This window comes from Neofelis nebulosa, chromosome 3 (genome assembly GCF_028018385.1).
Source record: "Neofelis nebulosa isolate mNeoNeb1 chromosome 3, mNeoNeb1.pri, whole genome shotgun sequence".
NCBI lineage: Eukaryota > Metazoa > Chordata > Mammalia > Carnivora > Felidae > Neofelis > Neofelis nebulosa.
Genome location: NC_080784.1, coordinates 76431207 through 76450858, shown reverse-complemented (window position 1 = coordinate 76450858; position 19652 = coordinate 76431207). Strand labels below are relative to the sequence as shown.

At 35.3% G+C, this 19652-nt stretch overlaps 1 protein-coding gene across 4 annotated transcripts in view; it reads right to left on the bottom strand.

Annotated features, from left to right (window-relative positions):
• The window catches only part of FBXW7 (F-box and WD repeat domain containing 7), a 229737-nt gene that overhangs the window by 69477 nt on the left and 140608 nt on the right, over nt 1-19652 (bottom strand). The window contains exon 5 of one of the 4 annotated variants that reach the window (XM_058721165.1): nt 12566-13078. The exons of the other annotated variants lie outside the window; for them this stretch is intronic. Coding sequence (XP_058577148.1) covers nt 13028-13078 — 51 coding nt within the window. The 3' untranslated portion in view covers nt 12566-13027. Of the gene's footprint in view, nt 1-12565; nt 13079-19652 lie in introns of those variants that run through there. 4 annotated transcript variants of the gene reach the window in all.

Below are 19652 nucleotides of genomic sequence, written 5' to 3'. Positions count from 1 at the left end.
ATTCTTGACTAAACTGTTGCATCTATCAACTCTCAGCCAAATTACTTGCAGTTGATACTCCAGGGAAATGTATCAGCATCCAAAAAACATTGGGTGAATTTTAAGTTCTAGTTTCAGCTCCACCACTAACCAGTGACCCTATATAAGTCTCTTAACTAGTCTCAGATTTCAGATTTCTAGAATGAGGAGGCTGGACTAGATGACTGAGAATGAAGTCTCTTGCAGTTTTAAGAGGATATTACAGTTCTGTTGGTACCACGTATAGAGCCTTCTTGGAATAGTGTTGGATTGTCAATTCGGTGAGCCTTCCTTTATTATAGTTTGGTGAATAGTATAGCTACAAAATACATCTAGATAAAATTCACTGCTACAATTCATTTGTGTATACCTTCTAAAAACTATCCCTTTATTGTGAATATATGTTAGTGTTGTATAATGATGAGAAAATATTTTCACTGGAAAAAAGCTACATGATGTAATCAGATGAAATTCAAGAAAAATAATCTTTGAGATTTTTCTGGTTCCATATTATACCATAATAATTTATATATTTTTTTATTTCCTACTTACCATAGCAGCTTAGTGACATCAGAATATATATATATATATTTTTTTAAACAAGCAAACTTTGGATTTTACTGCCATATTTGTCTTAGAACTTTGTTATATTAAAATGAAACTTCTCATTCTTTCATTAAACATTTAAAGAAATATTTGTGATAAAACAAAAATCCAACTATAGGATTAAATTTTTTAAGTATTTCAGAAATGCCCAGTATGAAGTCCTTAATGACTTTAACCTATAACTTGCCTCGTGATTAAGTTTAACTCTTACAGTCTGTGCTGAGTTAACCCCAGCTGTTAAAGTGGTCTTGCACAGCTGCTCACCAAGAATTCAGTTGATGATTATTATAGTTATACCTTTAAGTCAACTATGACAAAAATGACTCAGTAATTACAGGTATTTCAGTCATGCAAAAGCCTCATGAGATGACAAAGTGATTTAAAGCAACTTAATTTTCCACAATCCTCAAAATAAAATTAGGTGTAAGAAAGAAGACAAAAACTAATATTGGTTTTTGAAGACACGTCATTTAAGTTACTTTTATGAACAAGTTTAAGCATTAAAGGTTCATTAACCCTTCAGTTAAACTAAATATTACTTATCAATTATTTATTTCTCCTACAAAAATTCTGAAGAGTGGGGCACCTGGGTGGTTCAGTCGGTTAAGCATCCAACTTTGGCTCAGGCCTTGATCTGGCAGTTCCTCAGTTCGAGCCCTGCTTCGGGGCTCTGTGCTGACAGCTCAGAGCCTGGAGCCTGATTCAGATTCTGTGCCTCCCTCTATCTCTCTGCCTCCCTCTCTCTCTCTCTCTCTCTCTCTCAAAAAAAAAAAAAAAATTAAAAAAAAATTCTGAAGAGTGCTGTGGGTCAGGGAGTCATAAATAAGGGCATAATATTAATAAATCTTTTAATAATAATGATGATAATAATGTCATGCAGGTGGTTTTTCAGTACAGCTTTAAAAATATTAAGCTCCAATGTAGTTAAGTTCACCAAATTGATGGTTTAACACATTATAGAAACTTATCCTATGAAAAATAAAGAGCTGAATCTATGGAAACGTAAGATACTTGACCATGTTGACAATTTAAAAAGTAAAATCAGAGGGGGAAGACAACTATGTTTATTATACTGTTAAGTTTGGCACAATTATAAATAAAAAACAATTACTTTGAGATGAACATAGTTCCACAATTTCACTTATATAATTCTCAGTAATATGCTATGAAAGCATGTGAGATTTACCAATATTCAGTGAATACTGGCAAAGTACTCATTTATCAATATTCACTTTAACATCAAGTTTAAGTATAGAATTATTCATTAAGCATAGAATATACTTTAAGTATACAATTAAGCTACAGAAAAGACATATATAGGGTCTCATTCCTGCATGGGCTGACAGCTGATACCACTGGCCTTTTACATTGTCAAAATTACACACTAACATTAATTTTATAGCTGAAGTTTAAAATAAACTGTAGTCTAAGTTTTCATTCTTCCCAGGAAATAAAACACTAACTGGTTATTAAGAAAGATTAAAAGTAAAATTCCATCCCTGTAATTCTTGGTTATGCATAAAACAAAGATCACAGGATGGAAGCAGGAAGCCCAGGGATGCTAGGAGACTATCAGAGACCAATAGGAGATATAAAGGAAGTTTACGGCTATAGGGCTTAGAAAATATGATGCATTTTTTTCAGACTGATACAGTGATGTGGGAGAAGAATTAAACACTGACAGAGTTCCTAGTAGATCATGTTATATTTCACTTAAATATTAGAAAAGACTGGGAAGTATCATTATCCTACATCTTATAGACAAGGAAATTGAAGCTCCAAAGGGCTTAAAAAATTGTTCGAGGCAACAGAGCTGCGAGGCAGTGGAGTTGAGATTTTTACCCTAGCATGTCTAATTCCTAAACTCATGTTCTGTATTAAAAACATATTCTATTCTGGGGTGCCTGCCTGGGTGGCTCAACTGGTTAAGCATCTGACTTTGGCTCAGGTCATGATCTCGAGGTTGGTGGGTGTGAACCCTATGTTGGGCTCCGTGCTGACAGCTCAGAGCCTGGAATCTGCTTTGGATTCTGTCTCTCTGCCCCTCCCCCACTTGCACTCTGTCTTTGTCAAAAATAAATACTAAAAAAAAAAATTCTTTTTAAAGCATATTCCATTCTATAGAATGTTAAACCTAACTTACTTGTGTACTTTATAATTGGGCTGTTTGGAGTTTTACTTTTTACGATACAGGAAACCTTGGTTTGTGAGCATAACTCATTCTGGAAACATGCTTGTAATCCAAAGCACCCATATATCAAAGTGAATTTCAAGAACCATTGGCTCAGCTGTGATCATGTGATGCTTGGCGTCACATACTACTCATATTGCAAGACATCACTCATTTATCAAGTTAAAATTTATTAGAAAGGTTTGTTCATCTTGTGGAACACTCACAGAACAAGTTACTTGCAATCCAAGGTTTTACTGTATATGTTTCAGGTATGTAAGTTTGCCAGATAACGGAGCTCTAGATAACTGAAATAAAGTATTGTGTAAGACACATATATTATATATGGAATCTGCTTTAATGAGCCTGAATTTTATGAAGTCCAAATGAAAAGAAAAAAAGAAACAGTTATAAAAGCAAAGATATTATGATCCCCCTATAGCAGACTGTATTTTTCAAAGATGGTCATTGCAATATCCCCCATCTTACATGCTCTTCTTACAATGTACTCTGACACGCATTCCACTGACAAGTGAAGTTTATTTCAAACAAAAGAAAATGTGTAAGTTACATTATGTGACTTTCTAGTATAAGTCTTAAGAGATTCAGCTTCCACCTTACTTACTGAGATACTCACATGGTAGCCCTGTTTTAAGTAGCCTAATTGCCCTGAGGCCACCATGCTGTGAAGAAACTTAAAATAGCCCAGGTAAAAAGACCACACATGTAGAAGTCCTGAGACTATATGAAGACAAAAAGATTCCTTTTTATTTTTTAATTTTTTAAACGTCTATTTATTTATTTGACAGAGAGACAGAGAGACAGAGCACGAGCAGGGGAGGGGCAGAGAAAGAGGGAGACACAGAATCCGAAGCAGGCTCCAGGCTCTGAGCTGTCAGCATAGAGCCTGACTCGAACTCACGAGCCATGAGATCATGACCTGAGCCAAAGTTGGATGCTTAACTGGCTAAGCCACCCAAGTGTCCCAAGAAAAAGATTCTTGGCCAGCCCCCAGCTGTTCTAAACTCTTATTTCCCCTGTAGACACCATCTGAATGAAACCCTGAATTAGCAATGCCCAAGTGAGCCCCTCCCAAATTCATAACCTAAAAGAACAATGAAAAATAGTAAATGAGTTGTTGTTTGCTATAATCTATAAAGCTTTGTAATGACTGGTTAAGTGACAACAGATAACTGAAACATCTTACAATAATACAAGGAGCACCATGAACACTGGTTTACTGTTGTAATATGATAAATATTATCATAGTAGAGTGTTAACTTCAAAACTAAATGAGAATGGAAAGGATAACAGGGGATCAAGGATGAAAATTTGGGTATTTGGAGGGTGGCAAAAGTTTTGGTGACAAATTCTCACCTTGATGATACCCAATTCGAAATGAGGTGTTAAGCAAGTCTCTGGCTATTTTAATAATAAACTTGACAAACTGTTACACATTGCCCTGGTATGAATGTATATCCAAAAGAATTTGATATGTGACAAATAAAGGAAAACTCAACTTATTTTTGGATTTCCTAAAATCATGCTTGTCTTTATTCAAACCAAACTCAAATGACTAGAGGAGCAGGCAGCAAAATGAAGGAAACAGGTCAGGTTTAAGACCTGGAAAGCCCATTTAAAATTGCAAATGATAGTTGTTATGTATACACATGAGCTTAGTAAAGCCAGATACTACACATCTGCAAAATAAAAAAATCAATATTTTTATGTGAACTCTCCAGATTTTCAATTATTGGCAACAAATTTGAGTGTGTTAAAAAAAATACTATATAAGCAATTTGCAATCTCTGCTCTGTTCTGGAGTGAAAAAACACAAAAACTAAATATAAGATTATTGATAGCTAAATGATATACAAGAATTCTCTTAAAATTTTAATCTCTTCTATGAACCAGTTAACAGAGTGAATGAGTATTACAAAATAAACTGAAAACTGAAAGTGATAAACATTATGGATGCACTTCAGCATATTTAAAGTTTTCACTCATTAGACCCTAAGACAGATGGCAGCATATTGGCAAAGTACAAACAATTCATTCTTGAAAACGAAATTTATAATGTAGACATATAAAACCAACATCTGGAACTAAGCAAATGAATAACTTATTTTACAAATTCACAAGTACTTTCTTCATACTTCATTCCTTATTTGCATCTGATCTCAATAACCAGAAATTTCCACTTAAGACCAACCAAAAACAGAAAATTAAAGCATTTTCACTTTGAAAGTCAAGCTGCTTCTAAAAGCAATTGTGATTTCTAGAGCAGAGAAGCTACCTTCAATAACAGCATCGGTAAAGACCAAATGAACAGCAGGACATGGTACATTTGAACAAAGTAAATCCTTTGCTTAAAAAAAACAAACAACCAAACAATAATAATCTTATACACTATTTTTAGCCCTGGTGATCTATAAAAACAATCATCATTCTTCTATTTACTTTTTATATAATTGGAAGTTAAAGTTTACATGCAAGATGCTACCAAGGATTCTTACTACTAGGAGGAATCAAGTTAGCATTCTGTATCAGATGCAGCTAGTAGCTATACCAACATTTTACAAAATGTGCTCTCTAGAATGCATCCGAAATAGAAATAATTTCAACCTGACTGAAAACTATTCTTCCATTCATAATGACTGCTATCATTTGTTTATAATCATCTCTTAACTGCGAGAAATTTAGGTATTTCTGTAGTATTAAGCAGTAATTAATTATAGGATTTCTATAGAAGTACCAAAGAGAATCTTCTTTTGCATTTATTCTAGGTCCAGCTATTCAGTTCAAGAACACCCACATATCATTATAGAATAGAACTAGCATTTCCACCTCTTCTGAACATTTTCACATGAGGACCCAAAGCCCCAATACCACCAAAATTTACTTTCAGGTTCTCTTTCAAATTCCTTCTAGGGTTAACATTAACAACCAATTAGAAGGAGAAAAAAAAATCTGTTAGAGAGCAAAAGTGCTTCATGGTTAGCAGGGGCAAAATTTATAAATATCAAACAGCTGGACTCAATGCTAAAAGTCACAATAATTTAGGCAAAAAATCAGTGGAATAGTTTCAATGTATCTAAGAGATAAGTATCTTTGGAAATAAAAATACTCTGCATAGCATGTTATCTAGCCTGAAGTAGTTAAGTCAGTTTTAGTATGATCGTGTAACCTGACAATAATAAATCTTATGAAATATAATACCTAATACTCATTAAGGACTTACTATCTACCAGCCACTGTTCTAAGTACTTTATGTATACTGTCTCATTGAATCCTCTCAACACTGTATTACTGATGATGCTACTATCATCCTTAAGATAACTCTACAAGAGAAGTTAACAGTTTGCCCAAGGTCAAATTGCCACGAAGTTACAGAGCTAATAATTGAAAACTTCACAGTGTGACTACAGAGATCACAGTCTCTGCTTACTGCTATTCATAAGCATTTGTATTTGTTATAGGTATGTTATTGAGGGCACAGTCTATTGAATCATTCATGAAGCCCCATGTGAGAAATTCCTTTTATATATTAGGAAAAGGGGTTACGTGTGTGTGTGTGTGTGTGTGTGTGTGCGCGCGTGTGAGAGAGAGAGAGAGAGAGAGAGAGAGACTGACTTGTTTTCTCTTTCTTAGAGAGGACCAGCATATCCTCCTCTTCATTTTAATCACAAGGAAACAGAGAGACAAGGTTATCGGCCAGTATTTTGCCAACTTTAATCTGTATTAGAATCATGGGAGTTTATTAAAAATGCACATCCCAACCCAAGCGATTTGGTTAAGTAGTTCTGAAATGTAACCCAGCAACTTGCATCGTTAGTAAGCACTCCAGATGTTTCTGACACATCTAGTATAGGGTCACACCTTGAAGAATACTGGTACAGGCCCTTATGAGTGGCCAACCTTACTCCATTTCATCATAATTCTTTCCTCATCTTTTCTCCTGGCTTGGTCTTCATAATCTACTCCAGTATTTTACCTGGTACTAATTTTCATGTACATTTGATCATTTTATTCTATGTGTTTCTCCTACACATAGGCCATCTCAAATTACCTGTGGAAATTAGGATACACATTTCTTTGAAATGAGGCCAATTTATTTGGCAGTTTAACACCTAAAACTAGTACATTAAATTCATAAAGAAAAAAGTCCTCAAGTCACTGATTAAGGCACTTAATGGGCTATGTAAATGCTGTACTTTTACTCCAAACAACCTCATGCTCTTAATGGATCTACACTGATGCAAATTATTTTAATTATGCAATGAGTGATGAACAGCACACTCTTTTCCCTCGTATCATGTCTAGTGAAAAATTGGTGGTCCATAGGTCAAACCAGCCTAAGAAATGCTTTTGAAAAACTTGGACCTGGTGAAAAACACCAACTTATAAAAAACTTAACAATTCCAGAATTCCAGTGACTTTTCAAAAATTGAAAAATAAGGCAATATTAGGATTGCAATTTTCACACTAACCCCCTTCAGAAATGCTCTGGCTCTCTGGGTCTTATGTTTAGTCAATTAAATTAACTTAAATTACTTTTCTGACCCTGATGATCTCTTGAGTTTGTGTCTCCTATAAACTGTGATATAGAGAAGTGAGCTTAAGAAAGTTCTCTGGTTGAAAATCATTTCAGTATGATCGAGGAATCACTGATGGAAACTACTTACGATACAGGTGAATGAGATTCTAGAAATGTTTCTACTACTCATACTAACCTGATTTTCCCAAACCTTCTGCCTTTTGAAGGAATCAAAGTGATCTTTTACCTTTGTAAAACACCACACACATTCAATTCTGCACTTGCCCCTCTTGCATTAACCTTTTAGAAACGAAATGCCCTTACAGTGGATGCAGGTATTTAGCATAGTAATGTTAAATGCCACACATTCCTCCCTCCCATTCCCACAAAAGTTAATATAAAATTGTGGCACATCTTAGAAGAAAAATAGCAGTTCTTTTGGTGCAGTCATATTGCTAACCTGAACTCAATTTTAACTAATAAGGCAATGTTTTCTCCAGATACATGCTGAAAAGATAATAAATACTTTAATGTCTTCATCAATAGCATCTAATATCTCTCCTCAAGGAAGAAGCCATTCAAGTGTCTCTCACCATAACCAGATACTGATCTCTTCTTTTTACTTGTTTTATACTCTGGACCACAGAACATTCACCAAGTAGATTATACTATGAATAGCTAATTTCATCACCTGAACAAAAAGATCAGAATTCAAGCTCAGTGTTTAACCACTTAAGCTCATGTCTGTCAAAAAGACAGCAATAAACGTTTTGAGAAAACTAGACTGACAAAAAACACCACAAACACAAAGAAAATATAACTTTACCAGTTAAAGAATACATTTACAAAGCAATGATTTTAAATTGAATAGAAGGTCATCAGTATTCAACAGGACTATCTCCTCAGGAAAAGTCAGAACTAAAGACTACAATTTATCACTTCATTATAGTACTAATTTGAGATAACGATTTAAGATATTAAAATTAACATATCTAAGGGAGAGAAACTCAAAAGATAAGGTTAAGTCTTTAAATGTATTATTGCCCCTTCTGTCACATGAATCCTCTTACATGCTCCCCTCTACCTGTAAACAATGTGTTTCATTGAGTTCTACCAAATCTTTCTTTACAAAAAGTAAAAATAGTAGCTAAAGAGAAAATGTCCTTATTTTCTCCTCTGAAAACATAATATAAAAATTAAAATGACAGGGGCGCCTGGGTGGCACAGTCGGTTAAGCGTCCGACTTCAGCCAGGTCACGATCTCGCGGTCCGTGAGTTTGAGCCCCGCGTCAGGCTCTGGGCTGATGGCTCGGAGCCTGGAGCCTGTTTCCGATTCTGTGTCTCCCTCTCTCTGCACCTCCCCTGTTCATGCTCTGTCTCTCTCTGTCCCAAAAATAAATAAAAAACGTTGAAAAAAAAAATTTAAAAAAAAAAAAAAAAATTAAAATGACAACTGATAAGCACAATAAATAATAACTTGTCATTATTTCTTTAAAGTATATTTAGGGGGAGAAATAAAAATTTAACCAAGGCTCTACTTGAGATGTTGAACTTCTTTATAAGGTATCAAAGATCAGTATGTCAATTATACTTCAATTAAAAAAAAAAAGAGACGAAAAAGATCAGTTGTAGTCTATAGGTTAAATGTAACTCAAAGCCAGTTTCTGGAGCCTGTACAATGTTTATGGGTTTTTTAAACTGAATATTCACACGTTTTTGGGAAGACACACATGCACAGTAGCGTGCACGTGGGTCCTGACACATACACACACCCAGCAGTTCCTAAGAGCCTGAGTAATCTTACTGGCTCAATCATGACTTTCTCCACACTCATTCATCAGATATATTTGGACCTTGTGGATTACAGTTTTCATTTTCTCACCCCAAGCAACCAAAAGAAAATGAGGAAGAACAATCATCTGTTCAAATATTCTTTTTTAGTTCAGGATGCTGAGGTGATTACACCATGCAAAATTACCTCAATGCTCACACAAGAGGAAATTTGGAGTAGATCGCTTGGAGGGATCATTCTTTCCTCACATGTATGTTGAGGAAGCCCAGAGCAGTTAACAATGACAAGACTTTTGGGTTTTATTGCATTTATGTGCAGCTACTTGAGAAATTTCTTAAAAACATTCTTATATTCTCAAAGCAAAGTTTATGCACATATGTACACTTATCCCAACGTTTACTTTCTTCACTTTTTGTTGTTATTGCTGTTTAAAAACAGCCAGATAAAGATATACAGTGCCTGGTTAAAAATAAAAAAGGACAATTCTAGGTATCTCACATATCAATGCACATAACCACTCTAAACATTATTTTCAAATTCTGAGCAAGAAACAGTGTACTAGGACACAAAGTAGAAGAGAGACAAGCAATTACTAAATATATTTAAATACGTTAAAAGCAGCTCAATCAATAACAATAAGGTACTATATGGCCCTCTAGTGTTCAATGAAGAAACAGATGAATTCTTAATTCTTATATGATATTTCATAGTAAACTTTCCCTGATTTACTAAATATGTTTAAATATACTCATGTATGACTTCCACAAAAACCTAAGTTGTACCTCTTGTGGCTTTAGTTGCCTGTGCCTTCTTTGAAACTACTATCCACATTTAGAGTGTTCACTAAAAGAATTCTGAAAGGCTTTTAAACATTTTCCCATTAAAAAATCCCAATGCTAAATAGAAAAAACAAACAAACAAACAAACAGCATTTCTCAGTTAAAACTAAACAGCACTGAATTTAAGGCCATTTTCAAAGAAGAAACAAAAATAATAGTATCATGACTACAAATTAGGTATTTAAAACACAGCTAATTTATATTCTCTACCCATACTTTTTCTCTGTGTTCTACTTCTATAATTCATCCAACCTGGCTTTTCTCTTTATCATAATTTATAGATAAGAGATTCAATATAGCAAACAAAGCAAGGAAAGACATGAAAACTGTTCCCCAGAAGAGAAGTCAAAGAAGGATTGAGATTCTAGGATAAGAGTCAAACTAAAAAGAAGACTTGTAAGCAGAAAAGAATCTTGTTAATAAGATTCTTAAGATTGTAATCACTGATAAAAGGCTTAGTAATCAATAACTACTGTCTAAATTAAAGTTGATGAAACACTAATTTCAAAATGGACCCAAGTTTATTATAGATTTGTAAATATTTTTAAAACTTATGTTGCCTTATTTTTTTAAATATTGTTTTTACATACTGAAGTTTTGGGGAGGAAAAGATGGGGAGGGGGTGACTGGTATATGAACAAAATCTAAATTAAACTCTCTGCTATCTCATTCACTTCATGTAACATTAAGCAAATAATATTTCCAAGTTAAAACTTTAGAAACTATAGGAAGATATTGTGAAGTTCCTGTACTTGGCACCAAGATCAGTCCTCTAAATGTCAAGGGAAGGTAAGTTGCCTATGCCATGGAAACTCTGTAAACAATCTTTTAAAGTACCCATTAGCTATTGGCAAACCATTAAGAAACAAATTGTAAACAAAGAAAATTTAAATAAATTTGCCCAATATAAACCCACACAGACATCTGGAATATATTCAAAGAGTCACCTAGAAAGGCTCTATACTTATTTCTAAAACTTCCGCCACTATTCAAAGTTATGATTCCTTATTTTCATTTCTTTATAGCCTCCCACAACACTAATTCCTACCTAGCCTTTAAGGTCTCAACCTAGCTTTCATTTCCTCACTGAAAATATCACTGATTTAATTATTTGGATGTGGATACATATGCATTGAGAACTACAGAACTGGGAGGAACATAGAAAATGCTAGAAGACAGAATCTTGATAAAATAATCTTGGTGATGAAATAATCCTTCATTAAGAAGGAGTGAAATGGAAACTGAGTGAGAATGGAGGCACAATGGAAAATTACAAATTAGAAAATCTAAAAGGGACAAATTTAAAGTTTTATCCTCAGGTTCAAAAACCTGTAAATGTTTACATTAAGTGGAACAGGATTAAATTGGACAGTGTTTGTCAAAATACATAAAGATTTTGTTTTCTGAAAGTTCAAGTTTTTTAAGCATTTTCTGTATGCAGAGTACAAGGTCCTTTAAGACACAGAGAATCTCAGAGAATCAGGTCTGTCAACAATCTAAATACACATAAATTTTAGGAAAAAAGTGACTATAATTACCACAATATAAGTTAAAAACAAAGAGCTAATGGAGATCCAGAATTTTGCTCAGATTTCTATGAAATATTCCTAAAGAAGGTGAGCTCTGAATGGATCTTGATGAGGACAGAAGACATTTAAAAGATGAGGAAAAAGCTTAAGCAAAGATATCAAAGTAACCCAAATTCCTCTATGCTCAGAAATATCAAATAAACCTCCACTTCTCAGGTAGAGAGTAGGGTAGAAACAAGATGAAGGAAATAAGAAGGTTTTTGAATTTTGTATATATTATACATATAATAATTACCTTTAAAAGAATAAAAGATACAAAGGCTCTTACCAAACTAGGAATTGAGGAAAAATTCACCAACCTGATAAACATCTGAAAAACCTGACAACTAATACCACACTTAATGGTAAGAAACTTTCCCACTAAGATCAGGAATGAGACAAGGATTTTCTTTCTCACTACTACTTCTCTGTCTCTTTTTTTTAAATCAATTTTTTTTTTAAGTTTATTAATTTATCTTGAGAGAAAGAGAGTGAGAGAGAGCATGTATGTGCGTGCGAGCAGGGAAGGGGCAGAGAGAGAGGGAGAGGGAGAATCCCAAGCAGGCTCCCTGCTGTCAGTGCAGAGCCTGAAGTGGGACTCAAACCCATGAACTGTGAGATCATGACGTGAGCTAAAACCAAGAGTCAGATGCTTAACTGACTGAGCCTCCCAGGCACCCCACTCTCTACTACTTTTCAACATCATACTAGAAGTCCTAGTTAATTAAGCAGTTAAGACAAGAAAAGGAAATAAAGGATTTGCAGATTAGGAAGGAAGAATAAAATTGCCTTTATTCATAAATGAGAGTATCACCTATGTCAAAAATCAGAAAGAATCAAGAAAGAAACTCTTGGAACTAATAAGCAATTACAGCAAGAATGCAGGATACAAAGTAAATACACAGAAGCCCATCATTTTCCTGTAACAGCAATGAACAGGCAAATCTGAAATTAAAAACACATTACCTTTTACATTAGCACCCCCCAAAATAAATACTTAAGTATATCTAATAAAATATGTATAAGATCTGATGAGGGAAACTACAAAATTCTAATAAAAGATATTAAAAAAGAGTTAACTACGTAAAGAGACAGTCCATGTTCTTGGATAGGAAGAGTAAATATTGTCAAGTTGCCAGTTCCTCCCAACTTGATCTACAGATTCAATGCAATCCCAATTAAAATCCCAGCAAGTTATTTTATTGATATTAACAAGCAGATTCGAAAGTTTATGTGGAGAGGCAAAAGATCGAGAAGGGCTGAGAAGAACAAAGAAGACTGATACTACCCAACTTCAAGACTTACTATAAAGCTACAATAATCAAGACAGTGTTGTATTGGTAAGAGGACAAATCAAAAAGGAAAATGTCATTTCCTTTCCAAACTTGCTTTCTTGATAATGCACAAGTATTGTTCCACTGTAAGTAGATCTTGAAACTTGCAATAATGAGCTTATCTGCACTTACGTTCACCTCTTATCGTGTTGGAAGGAATCCCTCACTGATCACAAGGGCAAAGATGCATATCTTGACTGGAAAAAAAGAAACCCTAAAAGTAAATGAATAAGAAAAAATAAACGAAGAGCAACACTGGATATATCCCTGCCTTGTTTGTGGTCATGTCACCTAACGTAGAAATAAAGAGGACAATAAAAATGATCATCTCCTATGTCTGTACGGCTTTTTCAAATTTGCAAAGCAGGGGCACCTGGGTGACTCAGTCGGTTAAGCATCCCAATCATGACTTCGGCTCAGGTCATGACCTCATGGTTTGTGAGTTTAAGGCCCACATCAGGCTCCACACTGTTCCTTCTCTGTCTCTGTCTCTCTCTCTCTGCCCTTCCCCTGCTGGCGCACTCTCTCTCAAAATAAATAAATAAACTTTAAAAATGTTAAAATAAATAAATAAATAAAATTTGCAAAGCATTTCACATTTATCGTCTCATTTAAACTCCATACAACACTTTTGCAGTAAGGGCAGCTACTCTATTCCTGTTTAATGGTGAAGAAACTGAGGCTCAAGGAGGTTGGTGGATGAGCCCGAGGACTATGCCTAGTAAATGAGAGAGAGCAGACAGACAGCTCTTCTTACCTCCTATTCTTTCCAGCACAGAAGTCTGCCTAACATTACCGGCCCAAACTATACACTCGAGGGTTGGGATTCAACAGAGAGGAGCTATCCAGTGATGACTCCCACAGGTTACCCAGAAAAAATCTTGTGGATACAAGAAACAAACAAACAAAAAGGAACAAAATAGCCCAGAAACAGACTTACATAAATATATTCAACTAATCTTTGACAAAGAAGCAAAGATAATACAATGGGGCGAAGACTGTTCAACAACTGGTGCCGTAACAACTGGCCATGCACGTGCACATATCAACTGAAAATGGATCATAGACCTAAATACACAACACATACTAGAAAACTCCTAAACGATAACATAGAAGAAAATGTAGATGGCCCTGTGGGGGTATGATGATGACTTTTAGATACAACACCAGATGCACAGTCTATGAAAGAAATCATTGATTACCTGGACTTCCTTAAAATTAAAAACTTCTGCTCTGTGAAAGACAATGACTAGAGAATGAGAACACAAGCCACTGACTGGGACAAAAATTTGCAAGAGACAATATGATAGAGGCCTGCTGAACAAAATATACGAAGAACTCTTAAAACTCAACAATAAGAAAATGAACAACTCAATTAAAAAATGGGCAAAAAAAGATCTAAAAAGACACCTCAAAGAAGATGGCAAATAAACATATGAAAAGATGTTGAACATCATGTCTTTACAAAATTTCAAGTTAAAACTACAATAAGATATCACGACACACCTATTAGAATGGCCACAATCCAAAAGACTGACAACAAAAGCTGGCAATAGCAACTCTCATTCATTGCTGGTGGAAGAGCAAAATGGTACAGCCACTCTGAAAGACAGTTTGGCAGTTTCTCACAAAATTAAACATACTCTTACCATATTATCTATCAACCATGCTTGTTGGTATTTATCCAAAGGAGTTGAAAACTTATGTCTACATAAAAACCTGCACATAAATGTTGCTAAAAGCAGGAATACAAAACGGCATATACACTGATCACTGTTTATGCAAAATACATATCCATGTAGTCAAGGACTTTTAAGTAATATGTAACTTTATTCACTATTTACTGACAAGTTATTAGGTAATGGGGCATCTTATACCTGACAAATATTATTAGGCAAGATAAATAAGTCAAAGGGCTTGAATAACAGGGAGGCAGCAAAACAATTTTAATACAATGTGATAGGAGTCATACTAAATATACCATGGGAGCAGAGATTAAGTTGGGGTAACTTTTGGCGGCATGAAAACAAATGTTAGGGTGGTAGCTTTATGGGTTAGTCAACAGTCCACCTCCTCCTAAAATTACAGTTTCACTGAATTTTCAAATTTTAACAAATTGCAATCTGGACCCAGAATGATACCTGGGTTCAAATCCTAGCTCCACTACTATTAATCAGCTGACTGGCCATTGATGAATTACTTTACCTCTTCTTTCTCATCTCTGATATGGGGATAAAAATTAGAACTTACGTAACAGGATGAGATTCTATAAGGAAAGAATGTACCACAATGTCCTAACACAGAGTAAGTGGTGTTCAATAAATGGTTTATTATCACTATTAATATCATTATCAATGCTATTTCACTATATTGATGAGGTTCAGAACAGGAACAGTAATAGTCAGGCTCTACTACATGTCAGCAGCACCACGTTGACTATGGGACATAACACTTCAAGAGTAACCTGTCCAGAGAAGAGCAACAAGGAGGGTGACCTTGGAAAACTCACTGAAGGGATTCAATCTGGAGAAAAGATTATGGATAAATATGACAGCCAGTCTTCTAGAAGAAGGGCCGTCACTGCTCTAGATGGAAGAACAAGGACCAAAGAAGAGTAACAGATGTCATCATGTAGAACTGTCTAAAAATATATTACTTCACACTGTAGTTTTTCTTTGTGATGACTTCATTTTGAAGCCCAAGTCTATTGCTAAAGCCAAAGGCACAAGTTTGGACTTGGCAACCTCAAAGGTCCCCTCTCATTCAGACATTATCTCAGGAGGCTTAAAATTAGGAGGAAAAACCTAAGCAGTTTAAATACATTACTTAGTTTGAAGAAACGGGGTTGGGAATAGCAGAGGGGAGGGAAAGCACTGGTGACTTCCCGGTAGAGCACTTTAGAAATATGTTTTAAAAGACTCAGAAATTGCCTATAGAAAGATTTTTAAATGATATTCACGTTTCATGGACAGCCAAAACTGCTGTCAAGGCTATTCTAAGTAACTCTCTAAAGAAACTACGTATTAAATAAATGTCCTGGGGCACCTGGGTGGCTCAGTCAGTTGAGTGTCTGACTGCAGCTCAGGTCATAATCTCACAGTCCGGGAGTTTGAGCCCCACACAGACTGGCTGCTGTCAGGGCAGAGCCCGCTTCAGATCCTCTGTCCCCCTCTCTGTCTCTACCCCTCCCTCACTCATGCTCTCTCTCAAAAATAAACATTTTGAATAAACAAATAAATGTCTTGAAAATTAAAAAAAGGTACTATTATACTAACTGTTACTCTTGTAATAATGTGGGAAGTTGACCTTAGAAAATTGCCAGGGTGGTACCTGAGTTCCAGAAATACGAAGAATTGGTTACACAAAGAACTCTTAGAGTTCATTGCTTTCCAGTATATTCAGTTGCATTTTTATGAAGAGATCATTATATAATGCCCTTCTGTATGAGGGGTCCTTTCTGTTCAATCTTCTATTGGAGCATTATTATGGAAGTTATTCAAAGGACTAAGTAAAATATGAACTAGTTTCCAGGAGATACAGTTTATTTCTTAATAAATCATAGTAATATATGCTTGTTGTAGCAAGCTTGGGAAATTCTGAAAAGTATATAATATATAATAGAAATAACCATATTCAGAGGGAATTCCTAACATGTGGTTTCTTCCTGATCTTTTCCCATGCATATACAGGTTTAATGTATGTTTCTTTCATAAGTAGGATCATAATGTATACACAGTTTTGAGTTCTGTATTTTCAGCAAACATTATATTTTTAAGTATTTTCCTGTTGTCAAATTTTCTTCAAAGAGATGATTGCTAATGGTTATAGAAGTTGCCTTCAATTAATTTCTGCATCTTAGCAATATGGTTCTTAAATTGGAATTTCAACTTCTCAGGAGAGTCTTACCCTAGAATGGCTAATTGTATTGTAACATTCTTCAATGTAACTATCTTTATATTGCATATTTGAGTTTTAATCTAAATTTAAATGTCATGCTTATTTATAATTTATAGTCTAGCCTGGGTACATCTTAAGAGGTGAAATGAGAATTGTTCACATTACAATTTGCGAATTGTAACTCTCAACCTAAATTAGCACTAGAGACAAATACATCAAATTTCTACTGTTCAAAAAAAAAAAAAGTAGGAACTGTCAACTCAAGACAAAACTTACCCAAAAGTCATAAGGCAATACCAAATGAACTGTGTAATGTAAAGAGTCAAAAAGTAGTTCAATGACTTTTCTAATTCTAAGAAGATATAAAAATAGAGATGGAATCAGACCTGGGTTTGAAGGATCTGGCCAGCTAGAGAGAAACAGGGATCATTAAAAGCAAGTGGATCCATGGATATGAAATCAGGTAGAAAGACACTACAGTATGATTGTGAAAGACTTCAAATGTCCAATTATGGATTTGACTTCATTAGTGGGAAGTCAGTCACCAGATATTTATATTGAGGTTACTAATCCATACAGAGATAAAAATCCGTTTTTTTAAAAATTCATCCAATCATTCATACTGCTAGCTCATTGTCAAGCACATCACACTGTAGCCTAAGCAAAGAAACAGAAACATAAGCAAAGATGCTGCTAACATTTTTAAACACGGACTGTCCAATTTGGATCTTACAAGCACCTGGGGGTAAGTAAAAGGAAGACCAAGTATTCAAGTCTGTTAAACTCTTCAGTGGGCCTATAGGTTTAGAAGATAAGAAAAAGTCAAACCATTTTTCCACCAAAGGACCAGAAGAAAATCAGGATACTAACAGAGACCAGAAAATCTGAGGAGGAAAATTAAAAATTGGTATGAAGAAATAGTAATTTTAGCATTCAGTGGATCACTCAGATGACAATGCCCAAGAGACAACTGGAAATGCAGGACTGAGGCTTGGGTGAATGAGGAGCGCTCAAGACATAATTTTGGAGTTATCTAGCAGAGTGAAAACAGAACCCATGATGATATATACTCCTTTATCCTCTTCATACCATCTTCCCCATCACCAACAAAAATGTTGGTTTTTTGTCTCTGGTCTCTCTCAAAAAATAAATAAACCTTAAAAATAAACAAACATGTTTTAAAAGAATGAAGTTTAGAGAAACCTGACAAATTCTAATTAAAGGAAATTGCATATACCTATCAACTGGGAAGATCTGTGAATAGCATTGCCTTGGAAATTTATGTCACATTTTTATTTTATTTATTTATTTTTTTAATTTTTTTTTTTCAACGTTTTTTATTTATTTTTGGGACAGAGAGAGACAGAGCATGAACGGGGGAGGGGCAGAGAGAGAGGCAGACACAGAATCGGAAACAGGCTCCAGGCTCCGAGCCATCAGCCCAGAGCCTGACGCGGGGCTCGAACTCGCGGACCGCGAGATCGTGACCTGGCTGAAGTCGGACGCTTAACCGACTGCGCCACCCAGGCGCCCCTCACATTTTTATTTTTATCAGATATGCGCTCAGCTTATTACAGTTTGTTCCCAATCCACAACTATACTCTTTCAAGTATTTATCTATTTATTTATATTTTTTTCCACTAGAGGGTGATATGATGACTGAACTCTAAAGGTCATTAAAAAAAAAACACAAGACTTATTTCCTTTGTGGGGAATGAAGTGTATTTGTGAGATTAAGGGTGAGGGATAGGAGACAGATAAACAGAAATAAGGTCACAAGCCTTCATTTGTCAACTGACACCTGAGTGTCCCAGGCACTACAGTACTTACTTGCTTTATATAAATATATTTTTTACTTAATCCTTATAAAAACCCTGAGAAGTAGGTATTATAGTCTTATTTTACAGATAAAGAAACAGTCCATGAGATCATTGTCATATAATAGGTGGCAAAATCAGAATTCAAGTTCAAATCTGAAAAGTTACTTTCACTCTACCATTTTAAGGGAAAACCCATCTTCTCCGGGGTGTCCCCTTCCCTCCACTTCCACTATCCTCTCCACATGTTTATTTTTTAAAGTTTGTATTTAAATTCCAGTTAGTTAACATACAGTGTAATATTTTCAGGTGTACAATTTAATGATTCAACACTTCAATACAACACCCAGTGCTCATCACAAGTGCACTCCTTAATCCCCATCACCTATTTTCCCCATCCCCCCACCCACCTCCCCTCTGGTAACCACCAGTTTTTTCTCTGTTGTTAAGAGTCTGTTTCTTGGTTTGCCTCTCTTTTTTGCCTTTGCTTGTTTGTTTTATTTCTTAAATTCCACATATGAGTGAATCCACGTGGTTTTTTTTCTAAAGTTTTGAAAAAAAATTTTTTAACGTTTTTTGAGAGAGACAGGAGACAGGGAGAATGCACGCACAAGTGAGGAAGGAGCAGAGAGAGAGGGAGAGAGAGAATCCCAAGAAGGCTCTGCAATGTCAGCGCACAGCCCGATGCAGGGCCCGAACCCACAAACCATGACATCATGACCTGAGCCGAAATCAAGAGTTGGACGCTTAGCTGCCTGAGCCACCCAGGAACCCCAAATCCATGTGTTTAAAATTGGGTTAAACTGGGCAAAGTGAATATTTCTATGGTATCCTCCTTCACAAAGGTGGGAAGCAAGGCTCTATTCACTGGGCTATGTTTACTAGTGGATGTTATTCAAGATGCGTGCCTTACATAGCTCTTGTTGCTCTCTGGATGTATTTACACCTAACAGAATTTGAATTTAAGTTCTTTGTCTTAACAAGAACAAGACAAGGAAGGCTAGGGACTTCCTGAAGCAGACATCACTCTCTAGAACTCTACATTCAACAGAATAGAATTTACAGCCTGTTAGA